Below are 18,053 nucleotides of genomic sequence, written 5' to 3' on the forward strand. Positions count from 1 at the left end.
TTTGGTGGTGCTGAATTCTCTTAGCTCTTGCTTGTCTGTAAAGCTTTTGATTTCTCCCTCGAATCTGAATGAGATCCTTGTCAGGTATAGTAATCTTGGTTGTAGGTTCTTCCCTTTCATCACTTTAAATATATCATGCCACTCCCTTCTGGCTTGTAGAGTTTCCACTGAGAAATCAGCTGTTAACCTTATGGGAGTTCCCTTGTATGTTATTTGTCATTTCCCCCTTGTTGCTTCCAATAATTTTTCTTTGTCTTTAATTTTTGTCAATATGATTACTATGTGTCTCAGTGTGTTTCTCCTTGGGTTTATCCTGCCTGGGACTCTCTGTGTTTGCTGGACTTGGGTAGCTATTTCCTTTCCCATGTTATGGAAGTTTTCGACTATAATCTCTTCAAATATTTTCTCAGGTCCTTTCTCCTCTCTTCTCCTTCTGAGACCCCTATAATGTGAATGTTGTTTCATTTAATGTTGTCCCAGAGGTCTCTCAGGCTGTCTTCATTTATTTGCATTCTTTTTTCTTTATTCTGTTCTGCAGCAGTGAATTCCACCATTCTGTCTTCCTGGTCACTTATCCATTCTTCTGCCTCAGTTATTCTGCTATTGATTCCTTCTAGTGTATTTTCCATTTCAGTTATTGTATTGTTCATCTCTGTTTGTTTGTTTTTTTAATTCTTCTAGGTGTTTGTTTTTTAATTCTTTAGGTCTTTGTTAAACATTTCTTGCATCTTCTCAATCTTTGCCTCCATTCTTTTTCTGAGGTCTTGGATCATCTTCAGTATCATTATTTTGTATTCTTTTTCTGGAAGGTTGCCTATCTCCACTTCATTTAGTTGTTTTTCTGGGGTTTTATCTTGTTCCTTCATCTGGTATAAAGTCCTCTGCCTTTTCATTTTGTCTATCTTTCTGTGAATGTGGTTTTCCTTCCACAGGCTGGAGAATTGTAGTTCTTCTTGCTTTTCAAGCATACTATTCTTTTTATTGTTTAAAAGGTTAAATATTGGGTAAAAGGGTTTGTTTGGAAGCTGATTATACAAAGTGGACTGTGACATTGCTTACAGGGCCCCTATTTTTCTAAGCTGTCCCCTGTGTTGCAAGGTTGGAAGTCTGAAAACTTTTCCCAAACTCCCTTGACAGCAGAGTTCCAGTTTGGTTTCTGCAAATGAAAGGCAGCTGCACACAGTTTGGAAAGCATGGGGGAAAGCATAGGAAAAGCCACTGTTCTCCTCTAGCACTACTCGAAGCAGATATGGTAGGGGGTCCTTGGAGAAAGAACCAGGCATGGCTTTCTTGACAGAAGCCATTTTTGGCCTAATCCATTTTGTGATCTAAGCCTGGCCATGATGCTTGCCCTTGAACAGGTCTCAGTAATTAATGATCTAAATGGAAGTGAGGGAATGTAAGAACAAAGGAAAAGCAGTCAAGAAATAATAGTTCAGTGATAAATCTAGTCCTAGTTCCTCCTTAAGGGATACATAACAATCTGATACACGTCTTTGAGTTCTACAGGAAGTAAGACCCCCACCTAGGTGGAGGACAGCATGATGATGTTCACCCTCATGACTTCAATCAACTAAAGCTTGGACTCTATGGACCTTTGCCCCAATTCTATGCTGAATTCTCCTCTGCTCAAGCTCCTTCATGAATATGCACGTACCCTTAGCTTAAAACTTCCCCAATTTTGCTGTTCAAGGAGACACTGCTTTGGGAGAGAGCCCTGGTGTTCTTACTTGCTGCAAGTAACAAATCCTTCCTTCTCCTGTTCTTTGGCTTGGCTGTATCTTTTGGCTCAATACCTACCACGAGGCAAATCCAGTATCTGGGTAACACTACCAGGTAGATGAAAGGGAAGATAGCAGATGAGACTTTTGTAAGGGCTTCAGGGAGAGTTCCTGTAAATCTCCCACTTCGGTGCTGCAGGAGTTGGTTTCCCTGTGATTCCTGAACTTCTGGATTTATTGAAAGCTGGCAACCTTCTACTCACCCCTACCTCTCCCTTCCAACAGTTCTGTAAGCATGTTCTTCCCCGTGTTAAATTCCTTCTTGCTTGCAATACCTAGAGTAGATTCTGCTTTCCTGAATGAATCCTGACTAAACTTAATGGGTAAAGTGCTAGGCATTCAATAATTATTAGCTCTTATTAGCTATCAATTAGGTCTAAGGGAATAGGGAAACTGAGAAGCATACCTATTTGCTTTCTTACCTCATCAGATTTTCTTTTTTCATTTTCCAGTTGTTTAAGTTGGGTCTCTTGTTGCTGAATTCTGGATTGTTGCTGAGAACTGGTCATTTCCAGTTGATTCTCTTTATCCTTTAAGATTTTCACTTGCATTTGTAGCTCATTCATATTCTGATCTAGGAGTTTCCTGAGGGCAATTAATGTACATTAAACCACACTGTGAATTGCAAAGCTCTGCAAAAGAAACTCTTCGACCTAAAATTGTTATACTGGGCACAGGGGATTTTTTTTTGGTTCACTGAAGTAAGGTAGGTGTCCGTAAGATAAAGGGACCAACATCAAAGGAAACTCCTTTGTGACAGAAGCTTTTCTTAGTTTTCTCTCTCACTCCTGAAAACCACCCTATGAAGAATAAATAATTTTCCTTATTTACCAGAGGAAGCTGTGGCACAGAGAGGTTTAATTAACTTGCTCCAGGTCACACGGCTAGGAAAAGTTGGAGGTAGGGCTCTAATTCCAAATTCTTTATTCTTTCTTTTTTTTTTTTTTTTTTTTGGCCGCGCCCAGGGATCAAACCCATGTCCCCTGCAGTGGAAGCGAGGAGTCTTAGCCACTGGACCCTCAGGGAAGTCCCGGGGATTCTATATTCTTTGTACTTGTTCTGAGTGCTTTTTGAGTTGAATCCCATCATTTTCTTCCTTTAATATAGGGTTGTTAGTTACAAACACTATTGATACTAATGCACACGTGTTAACACTGCTGTAGCATTCTCCTTTACTCTTAAGATAAAGTAAAAATTCTTTTTTTGGACTTTGGGATCTTATTTCCCCGACCAAGGACTAACCCAGCCGGGCTCTCAGCAGTGGGGGAATTCCTTTAATATGGTTTATTAGCTAGCTTACCTTTCTAGCCTCATTTTCTTGCCACTTCCTCTACCCTCAAACATTTTGTTCCAGGCAAAATGCACTTTTTCACTTCCTGAAACAAGTCATTCTCCACACTTATTCCTCCCTTGCAACTCCAACCTTTTCCCTATCCTCCTCTTCCAGGCCTTCCTTTGCCTGATATTTTCCACTTAGTTTTACCATAACAACTACTTGACTCTCAGCTTAAATAGCTTTCTTTGAGGAAGGCTTTCTCGAGCTTCCTAGACCACATTAGGTCTCCCTGCTATGTGTTATCTGAGCATCCTAAACCTCCCTTAGTATAACACTTCTCATACTTCATTATAGTTACAAAGTCTTATGTGTCAGGATATTAATTATAAAATTATTTTAGGGACTTCCCTGGTGGCACAGTGGTTAAGTCTCCATGCTCCCAATGCAGGGGGTCCGGGGTTGATCCCTGGTCATGGAACTAGATCCCACACGCATGCTGCAACTAAGAGTTTGCATGCCACAACTAAGAAGCCGGCAAGCTGCAACTAAGGAGCCCGCCTGCTGCAACCAAGACCCAGCGCAACCAAATAAATAAATAAAATATTAAAAAAATTATTTTATAACAGCAAAAAGTCTAAAAAACATTTTATATAAATTGTGATATATCTATGTAACAAAATGCTATACAACTGCTTAAAATATTATGAAACTATAAATCCATAACAGAAAGGTGGAAAATCACAAAATATTTGGAGATTAAACAAACATGCTTCTATCTAAACAATACGTGTGTTAAAGACAAATCTTAAAATTATTTTAAAGTACATGTAGTTTACATGAAAATGAAAACGCAACTTACAAAATTTGTGGGATGTGGCAAAAGCAGTGCTTGGAGAGAAACTTATAGCATTAAATGCAAATATTATAAAAGAAGAAAGATTGAAAATCAATAATCTAAGTTTCTACTTTAGGAAACTAGAGAAAGAAGACTAATATAAGCCTAAATAAAGCAGAAGAAAAGAAATAATAAAGATTAGAGGAGAAATCAATAAAACTGAAAGCAGGAAAACAGTAGAGAAAAACCAGAAAACCAAAGCTGGTTCTTTGAAAAACTCAATAAAATTGATAAACCTCTAGCCAGGCTAGAGAAGACACAAATCACTCATATCAGAAATGAAAGCAGGATCATCATCATCACTACTGATCCTATGGACATTAAAAGGACAATAGAGGGATAGTATGAACAACTCTGCCCACAAATCGGATAACAGATAAAATGGACCAATTCCTTGAAAGATGCAATCTACTAAAATTTACACAAGGAGAAATAGATAATCTGAACTGGCCTATATCTATTACAGAAATTGAATCAATACTTAATAGTCTTCCAAAAAATAAAGCACTAGGCCCAGATTCTACCAAATATTTAAGGAAGAAATGATACCAATTCTCTACAATCTCTTCCAGAAAAATTGAAGAAGAGGGGACACTTCCTAACTAATTCTATGAGGCTGGCATACCCTAAGAGCAAAACCAGATAAAGACACAAGAAAGGAAAACTATAGACCAATCTCACCCATAAACAAGTCCAAACTCCATAAGGTGGCTAGTTAGGCTCAGCATGAGCAAGCCTACCTTACTTTTCTAGCCTCTTTTTTTTTTTTTTTTGCCACTTCCCTTATCCCCAAACATTTTTTTCTAGCCAAAATGAATATTCCACTTCGCTGAAGAGAAGAAGATTATGATTTTGACAACAGTAACATCGAATATAGAAATAACAACAATAATAACACCTCGGTAGTAGCGGCTTTGTAAAATGTGTCAACTTGGGTAGGAATTCCTTCCATGTATGTTTCTGGTTAGAGTGGGCTACAAGAGATCTATTTGCTCAAGATTTGGAGGGTGGAAGTGAAGCAGTTTTACACTTGGAAAGTCAGAGCAGGTGCTTCTGCAGCTCATACTGTTGATGCTTATCTGCTGCTCACCGTGGCGTGAGGTGATAGCTGGGTCTGCAACTGCTCCACCTTCCCTCTCATCCTCTTTCATCTTCTCGATCTCCTGGGCCAGGTCTTTGCAGCTCCTTGATGAGGGGGACCAGCTTCTCCCTACTTTATCAAGGTTGGAGGTAGTGAAACTGACCTGGGTTCCAGGCCAGCCTCTGCGGTTCAGCTTGTGCTCATGGGTTCCAGCTCTCCCTCACTTTATATCCATTTTCACTTCCTGACTGGTTGCCCTGCGGACTTTGAGTTCCAGCATAAGAAACAAAGATGACAGGCTTACAGACTGTGTAACCTGTTCCCACAACTGTATAAGACCAGCTCTCTGTAACAAATCTCTTATTATTGATAAATATATATGACTCCTATTGGTTTTACTTCTTTCTTTGAACCCTGACTGATACAAGTGCTTAGTATGTGCCAGACACTGATACAAGCCAACTGCTATAACTCATCCAATCCACACACTGGTTCTATGAGGTAGGCCTAGACAGGCACAGAGGATAAGAAACTTGCCCAAGGTGATGCAGCTACTAAGTGGCTAATAAGATGTCCATGTTATATTGTTAGGTTAAAAATGCAAATTCCATAGCAATAGAGTAAAATGATTCAACTTAAAAGAAAATAAAACTAGAATAAAAAATATATGCATAAACATAGAAAAACATATGAGAAATACATAGCAACCACTTAAAGTGGTTATTGCTGAAGGGTAAAATTCTGAAGAACGTATGCTTTTTATTTTATATAGCTCTTCAATATTTGAAATTTTATGATAGGCAGTTATATTATAATTATACTTGCTGGAATTTATCCCAAGGAAATAAAGGATATGCATAAAAATTTGTCTAGGAGGTATATATTATGTTATTCTTTCCTATAGCTGGGAAACTGGGAAAAACGTAGATGTCCAACAATAAAGGACTGAGTAAATAAATTATGGCATGTTATTAAAATAATGTTCTAGAAGAAGATTTAATGGCAGGTAAACAGATTATACTATTTTAAGTGAAAAAAGTAGGTTACAACATAAATATCTAAATTGGGGTTGCTTTCTTCAGGTTACAAAATAATGTGTACTAGATAGTCTCCTTTGTTGTGGAAAATAACTTCCCTCCATATTTCATTTTCCTATACTTAGTTCATATATTTCTTCTACATATTTCTTTTTCTTTTCTTATTAGTTATCCATTTTATTCATATTAGTGTATATATGTCAATCCCAATCTCCCAATTCATCACACCACCACTTCCCACCACTTTCCCCCCTTGATCTCCATATGTTTGTTCTCTACATCTGTTTCTCTATTTCTGCCCTGCAAACCGGTCCATCTGTACCATTTTTCTAGGTTCCACATATATGTGTTAATATATGGTATTTGTTTTTCTCTTTCTGACTTACTTCATTCTGTATGACAGTCTCTAGTTCCAAACACGTCTCTACAAATGACCCAATTTCGTTCCTTCTTATGGCTGAGTAATATTGCATTGTATATATGTACCACATCTTTATCCATTCGTCTGTCGATGGGTATTTAGGGTGCATCCCTGACCTGGCTATTGTAAATAGTGCTGCAATGAACACTGGGGTGAATGTGTCTTTTTGAATTATGTTTTTCTCTGGGTATATGCCCAGTAGTGGGATTGCTGGGTCATATGGTAATTCTATTTTTAGTTTCTTAAGGAACCACCACACTGTTCTCCATAGTGGCTGTATCAATTTACAATCCCACCAACCGTGCAAGAGGGTTCTCTTTTCTCTGCACCCCCTCCAGCATCTGTTGTCTGTAGATTTTCTGATGATGCCCATTCTAACTGGTGTGAGGTGATACCTCACTGTAGTTTTGATTTGCATTTCTCTAATAATTAGTGATGTTGAGCAGCTTTTCATGTGCTTCTTGGTCATCTGTATGTCTTTTTTGGAGAAATGTCTATTTAGGTCTTCTGCCCATTTTTTTACTGTGTTGTTTGTTTGTTTGTTTTTAACATCTTTATTGGGGTACAATTGCTTTACAATGGTGTGTTAGTTTCTGCTTTATAACAAAGTAAATCAGTTATACATAGTGTTTGTTTTTTTAATATTGAGCTGCATGAGCTGTTTATATATTTTGGATATTAATCCTTTGTCCGTTGATTAGTTTGCAAATATTTTCTCCCATTCTGAGGGTTGTCTTTTCATCTTGTTTGTAGTTTCTTTTGCTTTGCAAAAGCTTTAAAGCTTCATTAGGTCCCATTTGTTTATTTTTGTTTTTATTTCCCTTTCTTTAGGAGGTAGATCAAAACAGATCTTGCTGTGATTTATGTCAAAGACTGTTCTTCCTATGTTTTCCTCTAAGAGTTTTATAGTGTCTGGTCTTACATTTAAGTCTCCAATCCATTTTGAGTTTATTTCTGTGTATCGTGTTAGGGAGTGTTCTAATTTCCTTCTTTTACAGGTAGCTGTCCAGTTTTCCCAGCATCACTTATTGAAGAGACTGTCTTTCCTCCATTGTATATCCTTGCCTCCTTTGTCATAGGTTACTTGATGATAGGTGTGTGGGTTTTTCTCTGGGATATCTATCCTGTTCCATTGATCTATATTTCTCTTTTTGTGCCAGTACCATACTGTGTTGATTACTGTAGCTTTACAGTATAGTCTGAAGTCAGGGAGCCTGCTTCCTCCAGCTCTGTTTTTCTTTCTTAAGATTGCTTTGGCTATTCGGGGTCTTTTGTGTTTCCATACAAATTGTGAAATTTTCTGTTCTAGTTCTGGGATAAATGCCATTGATAGTTTGATAGGGATTGCATTGAATCTGTAGATTGCTTTGGGTAGTATAGTCATTTTCACAATGTTGATTCTTCTAATCCAAGAACATGGTATAACTCTCCATCTGTTTGTATCATCTTTTTTGTTTTGTTTTGTTTTTTTGCAGCACACGGGCCTCTCACTGTTGTGGCCTCTCCTGTTGCAGAGCACAGGCTCCGGACGCGCAGGCTCAGCGGCCATGGCTCACAGGCCCAGCCGCTCCACAGCATGTGGGATCTTCCCGGACCATGGCACAAACCCGCATCCCCTGTATCGGCAGGCGGACTCTCAACCACTGCACCACCAGGGAAGCCCTGTATCATCTTTAATTTCTTTCATCAGTGTCTTATAGTTTTTTGCATACAGGTCTTTTGTCTCCTTAGGTAGGTTTATTCCTAGGTATTTTATTCTTTTTGTTGAAATGATAAATGGGATTGTTTCCTTAATTTCTCTTTCAGATTTTTCATCGTTAGTGTATAGGAATGCAACAGATTTCTATGCATTAATTTTGTATCCTGCTACTTTACCAAATTCATTGATTAGCTCTAGTCAATTTTAGTAGTGTCTTTAGGATTCTCTATGTATAGTATCATCTCATCTGCAAACAGTGACAGCTTTACTTCTTTTCCGATTTGGATTCCTTTTATTTCTTGTTCTTCTCTGATTGCTATGGCTAAAATTTCCAAAACTATGTTGAATAACAGAGGTGAGAGTGGGCAACCTTGTCTTCTTCCTGATCTTAGTGGAAATGGTTTTAGTTTTTCACCATTGAGAACGATGTTGGCTGTGGGTTTGTCAAATATGGCCTTTATTATGTTGAGGTAAGTTCCCTTTATGCCTACTTTCTGGAGGGTTTTTATCATAAATCGGTGCTGAATTTTGTCGAAAGCTTTTTCTGCATCTATTGAGATGATCATATGGTTTTTCTCCTTCAGTTTGTTAATATGGTTTATCACATTCATTGATTTGCGTATATTGAAGAATCCTTGCATTCCTGAGATAAACCTCACTTGATCATGGTGTACGATACTTTTAATGTGTTGTTGGATTCTCTTTGCTAGGATTTTGTTGAGGATTTTTGCATGTATGTTCACCAGTGATATTGGCCTGTAGTTTTCTTTCTTTGTGACATATTTGTCTGGTTTAGTTATCCGGGTGATGGTGGCCTCATAGAATGAGTTTGGGAGTGTTCCTCCCTCTGCTATATTTTGGAAGAATTGGTGAAGGATAGGTGTTAGCTCTTCTCTAAATGCTTGATAGAATTAGCCTGTGAAGCCGTCTGATCCTGTGCATTTGCTGGAAGATATTTAATCCCAGTCTCAATTTCAATGCTTGTGATTTGTCTGTTTATATTTTCTGTTTCTGCCTGGTTCCATCTCAGAAGGTTGTGCTTTTCTAAAAATTTGTCCATTGCTTCCAGGTTGTCCATTTTATTCACATATAGTTGCTTGTAGTAATCTCTCATGATTCTGTGTATTTGTGCAGTGTCAGTTGTTACTTCTCCTTTTTCATTACTAATTCTATGGATGTGAGTCTTCTCCCTTTCTTTCTTGATGAGTCTGGCTAAAGGTTTATCAATTTTGTTTATCTTCTCAAAGAACCAGTTTTAGTTTTATTGATCTTTGCTATTGTTTCCTTCCTTTCTTTTTCATTTATTTCTGATCTGATCGTTATGACTTCTTTCCTTCTGCTAACTTTGGGTTTTGTTTGTTTTTCTTTCACTATTTCCTTTAGGTGTAAGGTTAGACTGTTTATTTGAGATTTTTCTTGTTTCTTGAGGTAGGCTTGTATTGCTATAAACTTCCCTCTTAGAACTGTTTTTGCTGCATCCCATAGGTTTTGGATCATTGTGTTTTCATCATAATTTGTCTCTAAGTATTTTTTGATTTCCCCTTTGATTTCTTCAGTGACCTCTTGGTTATTAAGCAGTTTATTGTTTAGCCTCCATGTGTTTGTATATTTTATGTTTTTATTTTCCCCTGTAACTGATTTCTAATCTCATAGCATTGTGGTCAGAAAAGATGCTTGATATGATTTCAATTTTCTTAAATTTACCAAGGCTTCATTTGTGACCCAAGATGTGACCTCTCCTGGAGAATGTTCCATGTGCACTTGAGAAGAAAGTGTAATCTGCTGTTTCTGGGTGAAATGTCCTATAAATATCAATTAAATCTATTTGGTCTATTACGCCATTTAATGCTTGTGTTTCCTTATTAATTTTCTGTTTGGATGATCTGTCCATTGGTGTAAGTGAGGTGTTAAAGTCCCCTACTATTATTTTCTTACTGTCGATTTCCTCTTTTATAGCTGTTAGCAGTTTCCTTATGTATTGAGGTGCTCCTATGTTGGGTGCATATATATTTATAATTGCTATATCTTCTTCTTGGATTGATCCCTTGATCATTATCTAGTGTCCTCCCTTGTCTCTTGTAACATTCTTTATTTTAAAGTCTATTTTATATGATATGAGTATAGCTACTCCAGCTTTCTTTTGATTTCCATTTGCATGGAATATCTTTTTCCAACCCCTCACTTTCAGTCTGTATGTGTCCCTAGGTCTGAAGTGCATCTCTTGTAGACAGCATATATATGGGTCTTGTTTTTGTACCCATTCAGCGAGCCTGTGTCTTTTGGTTGGAGCATTTAATCCATTCACGTTTAAGGTAATTATTGATATGTATGTTCCTAGTACCATTTTCTTAATTGTTATGGGCTTTTTTTTTTTTTGTAGGTCTTTTTTTTATCTTATGTTTCCCACTTAGGGAAGTTCCTTTAGCATTTTTTGTAGAGCTGGTTTGGTGGTGCTGAATTCTCTTAGCTCTTGCTTGTTTGTAAAGCTTTTGATTTCTCCCTCGAATCTGAATGAGATCCTTGTCAGGTATAGTAATCTTGGTTGTAGGTTCTTCCCTTTCATCACTTTAAATATATCATGCCACTCCCTTCTGGCTTGTAGAGTTTCCACTGAGAAATCAGCTGTTAACCTTATGGGAGTTCCCTTGTATGTTATTTGTCGTTTTTCCCTTGTTGCTTCCAATAATTTTTCTTTGTCTTTAATTTTTGTCAATTTGATTACTATGTGTCTTGTCATGTTTCTCCTTGGGTTTATCCTGACTGGGACTCTCTGCACTTCCTGGACTTGGGTGGCTATTTCTTTTCCCATGTTAGGAAACTTTTCGACTATAATCTCTTCAAATATTTTCTCGGGTCCTTTCTCTCTCTCTTCTCCTTCTGGAACCCTTACACTGTGAATGTTGTTGTGTTTAATGTTGTCCCAGAGGTCTCTTAGGCTGTCTTCATTTCTTTGCGTTCTTTTTTCTTTATTCTGTTCTGCAGCAGTGAATTCCACCATTCTGTCTTCCAGGTCACTTATCCATTCTTCTGCCTCAGTTATTCTGCTATTGATTCCTTCTAGTGTATTTTTCATTTCAGTTATTGTATTGTTCATCTCTGTTTGTTTGTTTTTTAATTCTTCTAGGTGTTTGTTCTTTAATTCTTCTAGGTCTCTGTTACACATTTCTTGCGTCTTCTTGATCTTTGCCTCCATTCTTTTTCCGAGGTCCTGGATCATCTTCACTATCATTCTGAATTCTTTTTCTGGAAGGTTGCCTTTCTCCACTTCATTTAGTCGTTTTTCTGGGGTTTCATCTTGTTCCTTCATCTGGTACATAGCCTTCTGCCTTTTCATCTTGTCTATCTTTCTGTGAATGTGTTTTTTGTTCCACAGGCTGCAGGACCGTAGTTCTTCTTGCTTCTGCTGTCTGTCCTCTGGTCTCTTCTATGTATTTCTTTTCAGCCAATATTCACAAAAGATGTGTAGAACTGGTATCACTATTCCTACTTCAAACATTAGAAACCAGGTTTCAGGAAAGTTAAATAGCCTTTTTCCTGTTCAATTCTTTGATTGCATCTTTTGTTTCTTCATAAACTTAACACAATTGTTTTACAATCTAGTCTTCCTAATTCCAATTGGTGAACTTCTTGGGGGTTATAAATCTGATGTTTCTTGTTTCTGCTGACTTTCATTCATGGTAACCAGTTTCCTTGTGTTATTTGGTGATTTTTGTTTGTAAGCTCATATTTGAGTAAACTGAATACATGGGAGTCCTTTAATATCTAAATTGAGGTTGCTTTCCCTCAGAGGTAATTTGGATTTTCTTAGGAAGCAAGGGAGCTGCCTATTGAGGAACACCTTAGCTACTTCAAGATGCCCAGCTCATACTTGAGTCTCTAGTTCAGCTGTCCTACCTTGTGGCAAACCACCTCAGCTTCTCTTGAACCTGGGGCTGATAGTGTTATCTGCCCCTTGACTCTAAGGTTGTTTACCATTCATTATTTTTGTTTTGTCTCATTGTATGCTTGCCCTAGAGCTTTCTCTTGCTTTGTGAGCAGTAGTTTAAAAGGTATACTTATTGTAGTTTATTCAGGATCTAGTTGTATTAAAACAGGAGGAGGGTGTCATCCTGGTAGAAGTGGCAGTGAGACAAGTATTTTTCTATCGTACCTAACTGAGTGAATTCATTATTCATTCAAACGTTCATTTATTCACAACATATTTGCTGAGCACCTACTGGGTGCCAGGCTCTATGCTAGAGCTTTCAACTAGAGCTGAAAGTAAGTTTCTGAGCTTAACAGTTTATGTGAATATCTATATATCTTTTCAGTAGTTAGAACCATATTTTTCTTAAGACATACGTGAATCATTCTTAGTGCCATAGAAGTAAGAAGCATCAGTTACTGAAGCTTAGGATATACAAGAAGATCATTTAAGTAAGAATCCTAGTAATAATCAAAATACTTTTAGAAAAAACATGACAGCTCCTACCCAGTAGCAGCTTACTAATGATTAAGATGCCTGTAAAGTACTTGGATCTTCTTTGAAGAAAATCAGCTGATAAATACAAAACATCAACCACATTCTAGTGTGCATTTTGTGCCAATCATGTTAGAGTTAGAAAAGCAAATCCCAGGGTATCATATTTCATAGGCAATCCATTCATTCAAGAAGATTTACTGGTACACCAAGTGTGTTCCAGAACAAGAAATAATCCCTGACCTTGAGAATTCCACACTCTAGTATGAAAGACAAGCAAGAAAATAAACAATTAGAATGCAGTGTGCTATGTATATATCAATATATGAAGTTTTATGACTGAGTTTACTTCAGTGGGGACAAAGAGGAAACGCAGTGGTAAACTGATGCTGCTCATAAACTCAGCCCATGGAAAAATGACGTCTTTGCTCCTCTTACCTCTTCTGTTGTTCTTCCTGATATTGTTGCTTTATTTTAGCTTCATTTTCTATTGCTTCTTTTATCCTTTCCTCTAGTTGCTTCCTCCCCAAAATACAAGTGTCTGTGAGACAGACTTTGTGAGCATGTTCTAATTTCTGCTGCAGATCCAAAATCTGAAATGAAAAGAGTTTACACATAAAACTTTGAGTGTGACCTATTTTCCAATTAGGGAAATACCATATAAATCGTAAGCAGTAGTGCTAACATAAAAATCTCAGCTAAAGAGTGTGACTAGATTTATTTTAATTTTAGAATTAAATTACTTAATTTTTGCAATATGTAATACATTCATATAATTTAGTGTACGTGGGTAAACTAAGCTAGAGTGACAAGTCCCTTTCCCATCCTTATCCTGTCTTCCTTCCAGTTTTCCTCCACCAAATAGGTTATCACTGGTATTAATTTCTTATGTACTCTTCCAGAGATTTATTTATGCATATTTAAATAAATACTGTTCTCCCTCATACAAAAAAAATTTTTTTTTTTTGTGGTACGCGGGCCTCTCACTGTTGTGGCCTCTCCCGCTGCAGAGCACAAGCTCCGGACGCGCAGGCTCAGTGGCCATGGCTCACGGGCAAGCCGCTCTGCGGCATGTGGGATCTTCCCGGACCGGGGCACGAACCCGTGTCCCCTGAATCAGCAGGCGGACTCTCAACCACTGCGCCACCAGGGAAGCCCCATACAAACATTTTTTACACACATGATGGTATATTACATGTACTTATGCACCTTGCTTTTTTTATAGCAGTACACTCGGTGATTTTTCCATATTATATATAATATATAGAATTGTCTTCTCTTTTACAGCTGCATATCATTCCACTGTCAGGATATACCATAATATATTTAACTAGCCCCCTACTGATGGACATTTAGGTTGATTCCAATCTTTTCCTATTACAAACAATACTATTACAAACTATGTTTTTAGAATAACTTATGAGATGTGTATTTTGCTAGGGCAAAGGTTATTATTATTTGTTTGTTTGTTTAACAGATAACGCCAAACTGTCTCCATAGGTTTTAGACCAATTTACACCTCTAACAGCAACATGTGAGAGTGTCTAGTTTCTCCATGGTGTGGCTAAATTCACGAATAAGTATCTCAGAACAAAATAGAAGTCTCTTACAAACCAAGTACCTATTGGCATACTGCCTAGCACCAGTAGTGCATTCTTTTTACTTTTTAAAAAATATTTATTTATTTGGCTGCGTCGGGTCTTAGTTGGCAGCACTCGGGATCTTGGTTGAGGCATGCAGGACATTTTGTTGTGGCTCTCGGGCTTCTCTCTAGTTGTGGTGTGTGAGTTTTCTCTACTTGTGGCATGTGGGCTCTGTAGTTTGTGCCATGCAGGCTCTCTAGTTGAGGCGTGTGAGCTCAGTAGTTGTGGCATGTGGGCTTAGCTGCCTCACGGCATGTGAGATCTTAGTTCCCTGACCAGGGGTTGAACCTGCATCCCCTGCATTGGAAGGCGGATGCTTTAGCACTGGACTACCAGGGAAGTTCCAGTAGTGCATTCTTTAATGCTCTGGTAGAACTAAAAATAAGATTTATGAATTTGAGAGATATATGATTTTATTTTAGAATTTACATGTTAGACTAAAAGTGTCATTAAAATTTTCTTATTAGATCTCCTTTTAATTTGTTTACATATTTTTTATAAACCCTTATGTCACCTAAAATTGTGACTACTATGTAGTAGGTGCTTAGTAAATATTTGGCAGTTGTATAGTTCTCAGTGGAATTGCTGTTCTCCCTCTATTGTATTCCTGATGCAACAACAAATCCTTTACAATGGTCTGGCACCATATTCCCCACAGACGTTCAGTGGATGCCAGTGAATGGCAGTCCTCTTCTAAGAGAAGGGCTTTCTGCATTAGCCCTAGGTCTCTGCAGAGCCCACTCACCATAGGAGAGTTGAAGATGTAGAATGATTCACAGGCAATGGCAGTGGGCAGCCAGTTAGCTGAGGCCAGCTCAAGTTCCTCTGAGCTGCCCCATTTATTTCTGCCTAGGGCAAATGCTTCCTTAAAGACAGCCAATCTTAATTTCATTGGCTTCTCTGTCAAGGGCAAATGACAAACTTTTGAACCCACCACCCAATTTAAGAAACAGAACATTTCCAGTATGTTTGAAGTCTACTCTGTGACCCTCTTTGATCACTCCCCTTCCCTCCTCACCTGAGAAAACCAATATCTTGAATTTTGTGTTAATCATTTTCTTGCTTTTTCTTTTAATAATATGTATTTCTGTATGACTCAGTTGTTATTTTGTACTATTTTGACCATCATATTAATGGCATCATACTGTGTTTTTGGTGATTTGGTATTTATTCAATATTGTATTAACTACAGCAAGTACCTATAGTTCATTCGTTTTCACTGTTTTATGCTACTGTGTAAATATGCAGTTTACCTCTTCCATCTCAAGTCAGTGAACATTTGGAACAGTTACTATGAAAATGACTGTATTCCCGTATACTGATATATACGCTCAGTAGAGTAGTTTCCCTAGTTTTTATGCCTAGTAGAAGTGTTGGGTTGTGCGGTATATACATCTTTAACTTAACTAGATCTAATGCCAAATTGATTTCTGAAGTGTTTATACTAGTTTACTCTTCCAGCTGCAGTCAGAATATGCATTCCTGTTGCATAAAATCCAGTAACAATATTTAGTATGTCTAAATTTAAAAATTTTACTAATCTTTATCAATTTTACCAATTACTTTTTTTTAAAGTAATAACATACATATGATAAAGTACACGTATCTTACATACTCAGTGAAGTTTTGCTTATATAACCACCTCTTCCAGACCAAGATAAAGAATACTTCCAGCACCACAGAAGATTCCCTCATGTCCCCTTCCATACCCCTTATAAAGACATTATTCTATCACCACGGCTTAGTTTTGTCTATTCTTGAACCTCATATAAGGAAAATTACGTAGTATGAACTCTTTTGTGCTGGCTTCTTTAGCTCAACATTGGGTTTTTGAGTTTAAGCCATATTGCTATCATCTAATTTTGATGTTTGTTTTATATTTATGTGGTTTGATGAAATATTTTTTATGTAAGATTTGACTCTCAAACCCACAGATCAAAACGTGCAAGTGTGACATACTACTGCCACCTGGTGTCAGGCAGTCTAAAATGCAGGGGCGATATTTCAAAATGGTTCATTTCACAACACTCATCCCTCCAAAAGTTACAAAATAAAAATCAAATAAATGGGCAATCCAAATGAGAGGAGAATAAGTCCTTTAAAATTTGACTTAATAATATAAAGTATAAATAATATACTTTATAAATAATATCAAGTCCTTTGGTCTCAATTGTTTAAGTTCATGTTATAGCTTTAATGAAATTTACCTTTTTGAGTTCATGTAGTCTTCAAAAACACAAGATTTACTGGAACCATAGGAGCAGGTGACGTCAAAAGAGGAAAGCAGGGGAGAGTGAAAAAACCCCTAGAATTCTATCAGGTTTGCACTGTATCTATTTTTTAAAATCCTTAGGGAAACAGGATTTCAGTAGTAGTATCCAGTGCATGTTATTTATTAAGTGTGAGGATAATTACCTTTTCCTCTGCATCAGCAACTCTAGATTTCTCCTGAGCCAGCTTTTCCTGTAGGTTGTTCTGTGATTTAATGCTCTGAGCCTGTTTAAGTACTTCCAGCTCCAGTTCCTTGATTTTCTGCTGACAGTGCTTCCACTCAGCCGTGAGTGAAGAGCACATCTTTGCGCTGTCTAATAACTTCTGCTGGGCCTGCTTGAGTTCAATTTTGATCTAGAGGTGGGGAATAAATAAAAGTGACAAAAATAAGCATGGAATGAATGTGAATGTGAGCTAGAATAAGCAGCTTTCAAGAAAGTGTAGTCCCCCAAGAGCTGACAAATACCAATGTCATGTGGCTGATTACCTCTCTGGAGCTGCTCTGTGTTAGAAGGGTTTGCCAAAGTCTATCCAGCCAGACGGAGCTGGACAAAGGAATTTACTTAAGGGTTTCTACACATGCATGGTCTAAAGAGTTTCCATCATTTTTTTTTTCCAGTCTACTCCAAGCCAGCTTTCATTCCCACTACTTCAGTAGTGCCAAGAGCACTACTGACCTTCCCTGGCCAGAATTTAAGTCCAGTGGGCAACTGACCTGTTAGTAGCAGTTACTCCATCCATCTCAGAAAGTTCTCCTCTCTTGGAGTCTGTGATACCCACCTCTCCTAGTTTTCACTTACCTCTGCTGTTGCTTCTTGATTTATTTTGTAGACTATTCTAGTGCACTCAACTTCTAAACATTATTGGACTATTCTAGGCCTTCCTAGAGAGTGAATCATTCTCTCTCTAGGTTCATTCTCATGATTTAAAAATACCACTTTTATGCCAATACATGTCAAAATGGAACTCCTTGATTCTGCTTCTATCTCCAAAAGCGTTCTTCTCTCAGTCTTTCTGATTTCAGTAAAGGAGGCCAACATCCAACCTTTTGTTCAGGCCAGTGACCTGAGAGCCATCCTTGAGCCTTCCTTTGCCAATAGTGAGCCTATTCAGCACATGCTGTCACTCTACCTCTACAACACATCTTGCATCAATCCATTTTCATCATTTCTCTCACCACCCTTGCTAGGTCATCATCATCTCTATCCTGGGCCATAGCAGTAGCACTGGTCATGCTACTTCCATTTTTACTCCCTTTTAATCTGTTCTCCACACTGCAGCCCAAGTGTTCTTTTAAAAACATAAATTGAACTACTTGACCCCCGCTCCTGCTTACATTTTTCAGTGGCTTCCGCAACACTCTGAGAACATATCCCACCAGCTTGCCTGGCTTTGAATGATGTGGCCTTTGCCTGATTAAAATCATCCCGTTAATCCCCCTTCTTCCACTGATCTCCTGTCCCACTGGTTTCTATTTGGATTTTATAATG

General features: G+C 37.8%; 1 protein-coding gene across 1 annotated transcript in view; it reads right to left on the reverse strand.

Moving 5' to 3' along the window:
- The window catches only part of CCDC30 (coiled-coil domain containing 30), a gene marked incomplete at its 3' end in the record, with an annotated part of 86,719 nt that overhangs the window by 31,985 nt on the left and 36,681 nt on the right, over window positions 1–18,053 (reverse strand). Inside the window, exons 6-8 of the mRNA XM_082678989.1 lie at window positions 16,708–16,917; window positions 13,088–13,242; window positions 2,204–2,366 (exon numbers count right to left, since the gene is read on the reverse strand). Coding sequence (XP_082535115.1) covers window positions 2,204–2,366; window positions 13,088–13,242; window positions 16,708–16,917 — 528 coding nt within the window. The remainder of the gene's footprint in view (window positions 1–2,203; window positions 2,367–13,087; window positions 13,243–16,707; window positions 16,918–18,053) is intronic.

This window comes from Grampus griseus (genome assembly GCF_964374135.1).
Source record: "Grampus griseus genome assembly, chromosome: 1".
Taxonomy (NCBI): Eukaryota; Metazoa; Chordata; class Mammalia; order Artiodactyla; family Delphinidae; genus Grampus; species Grampus griseus.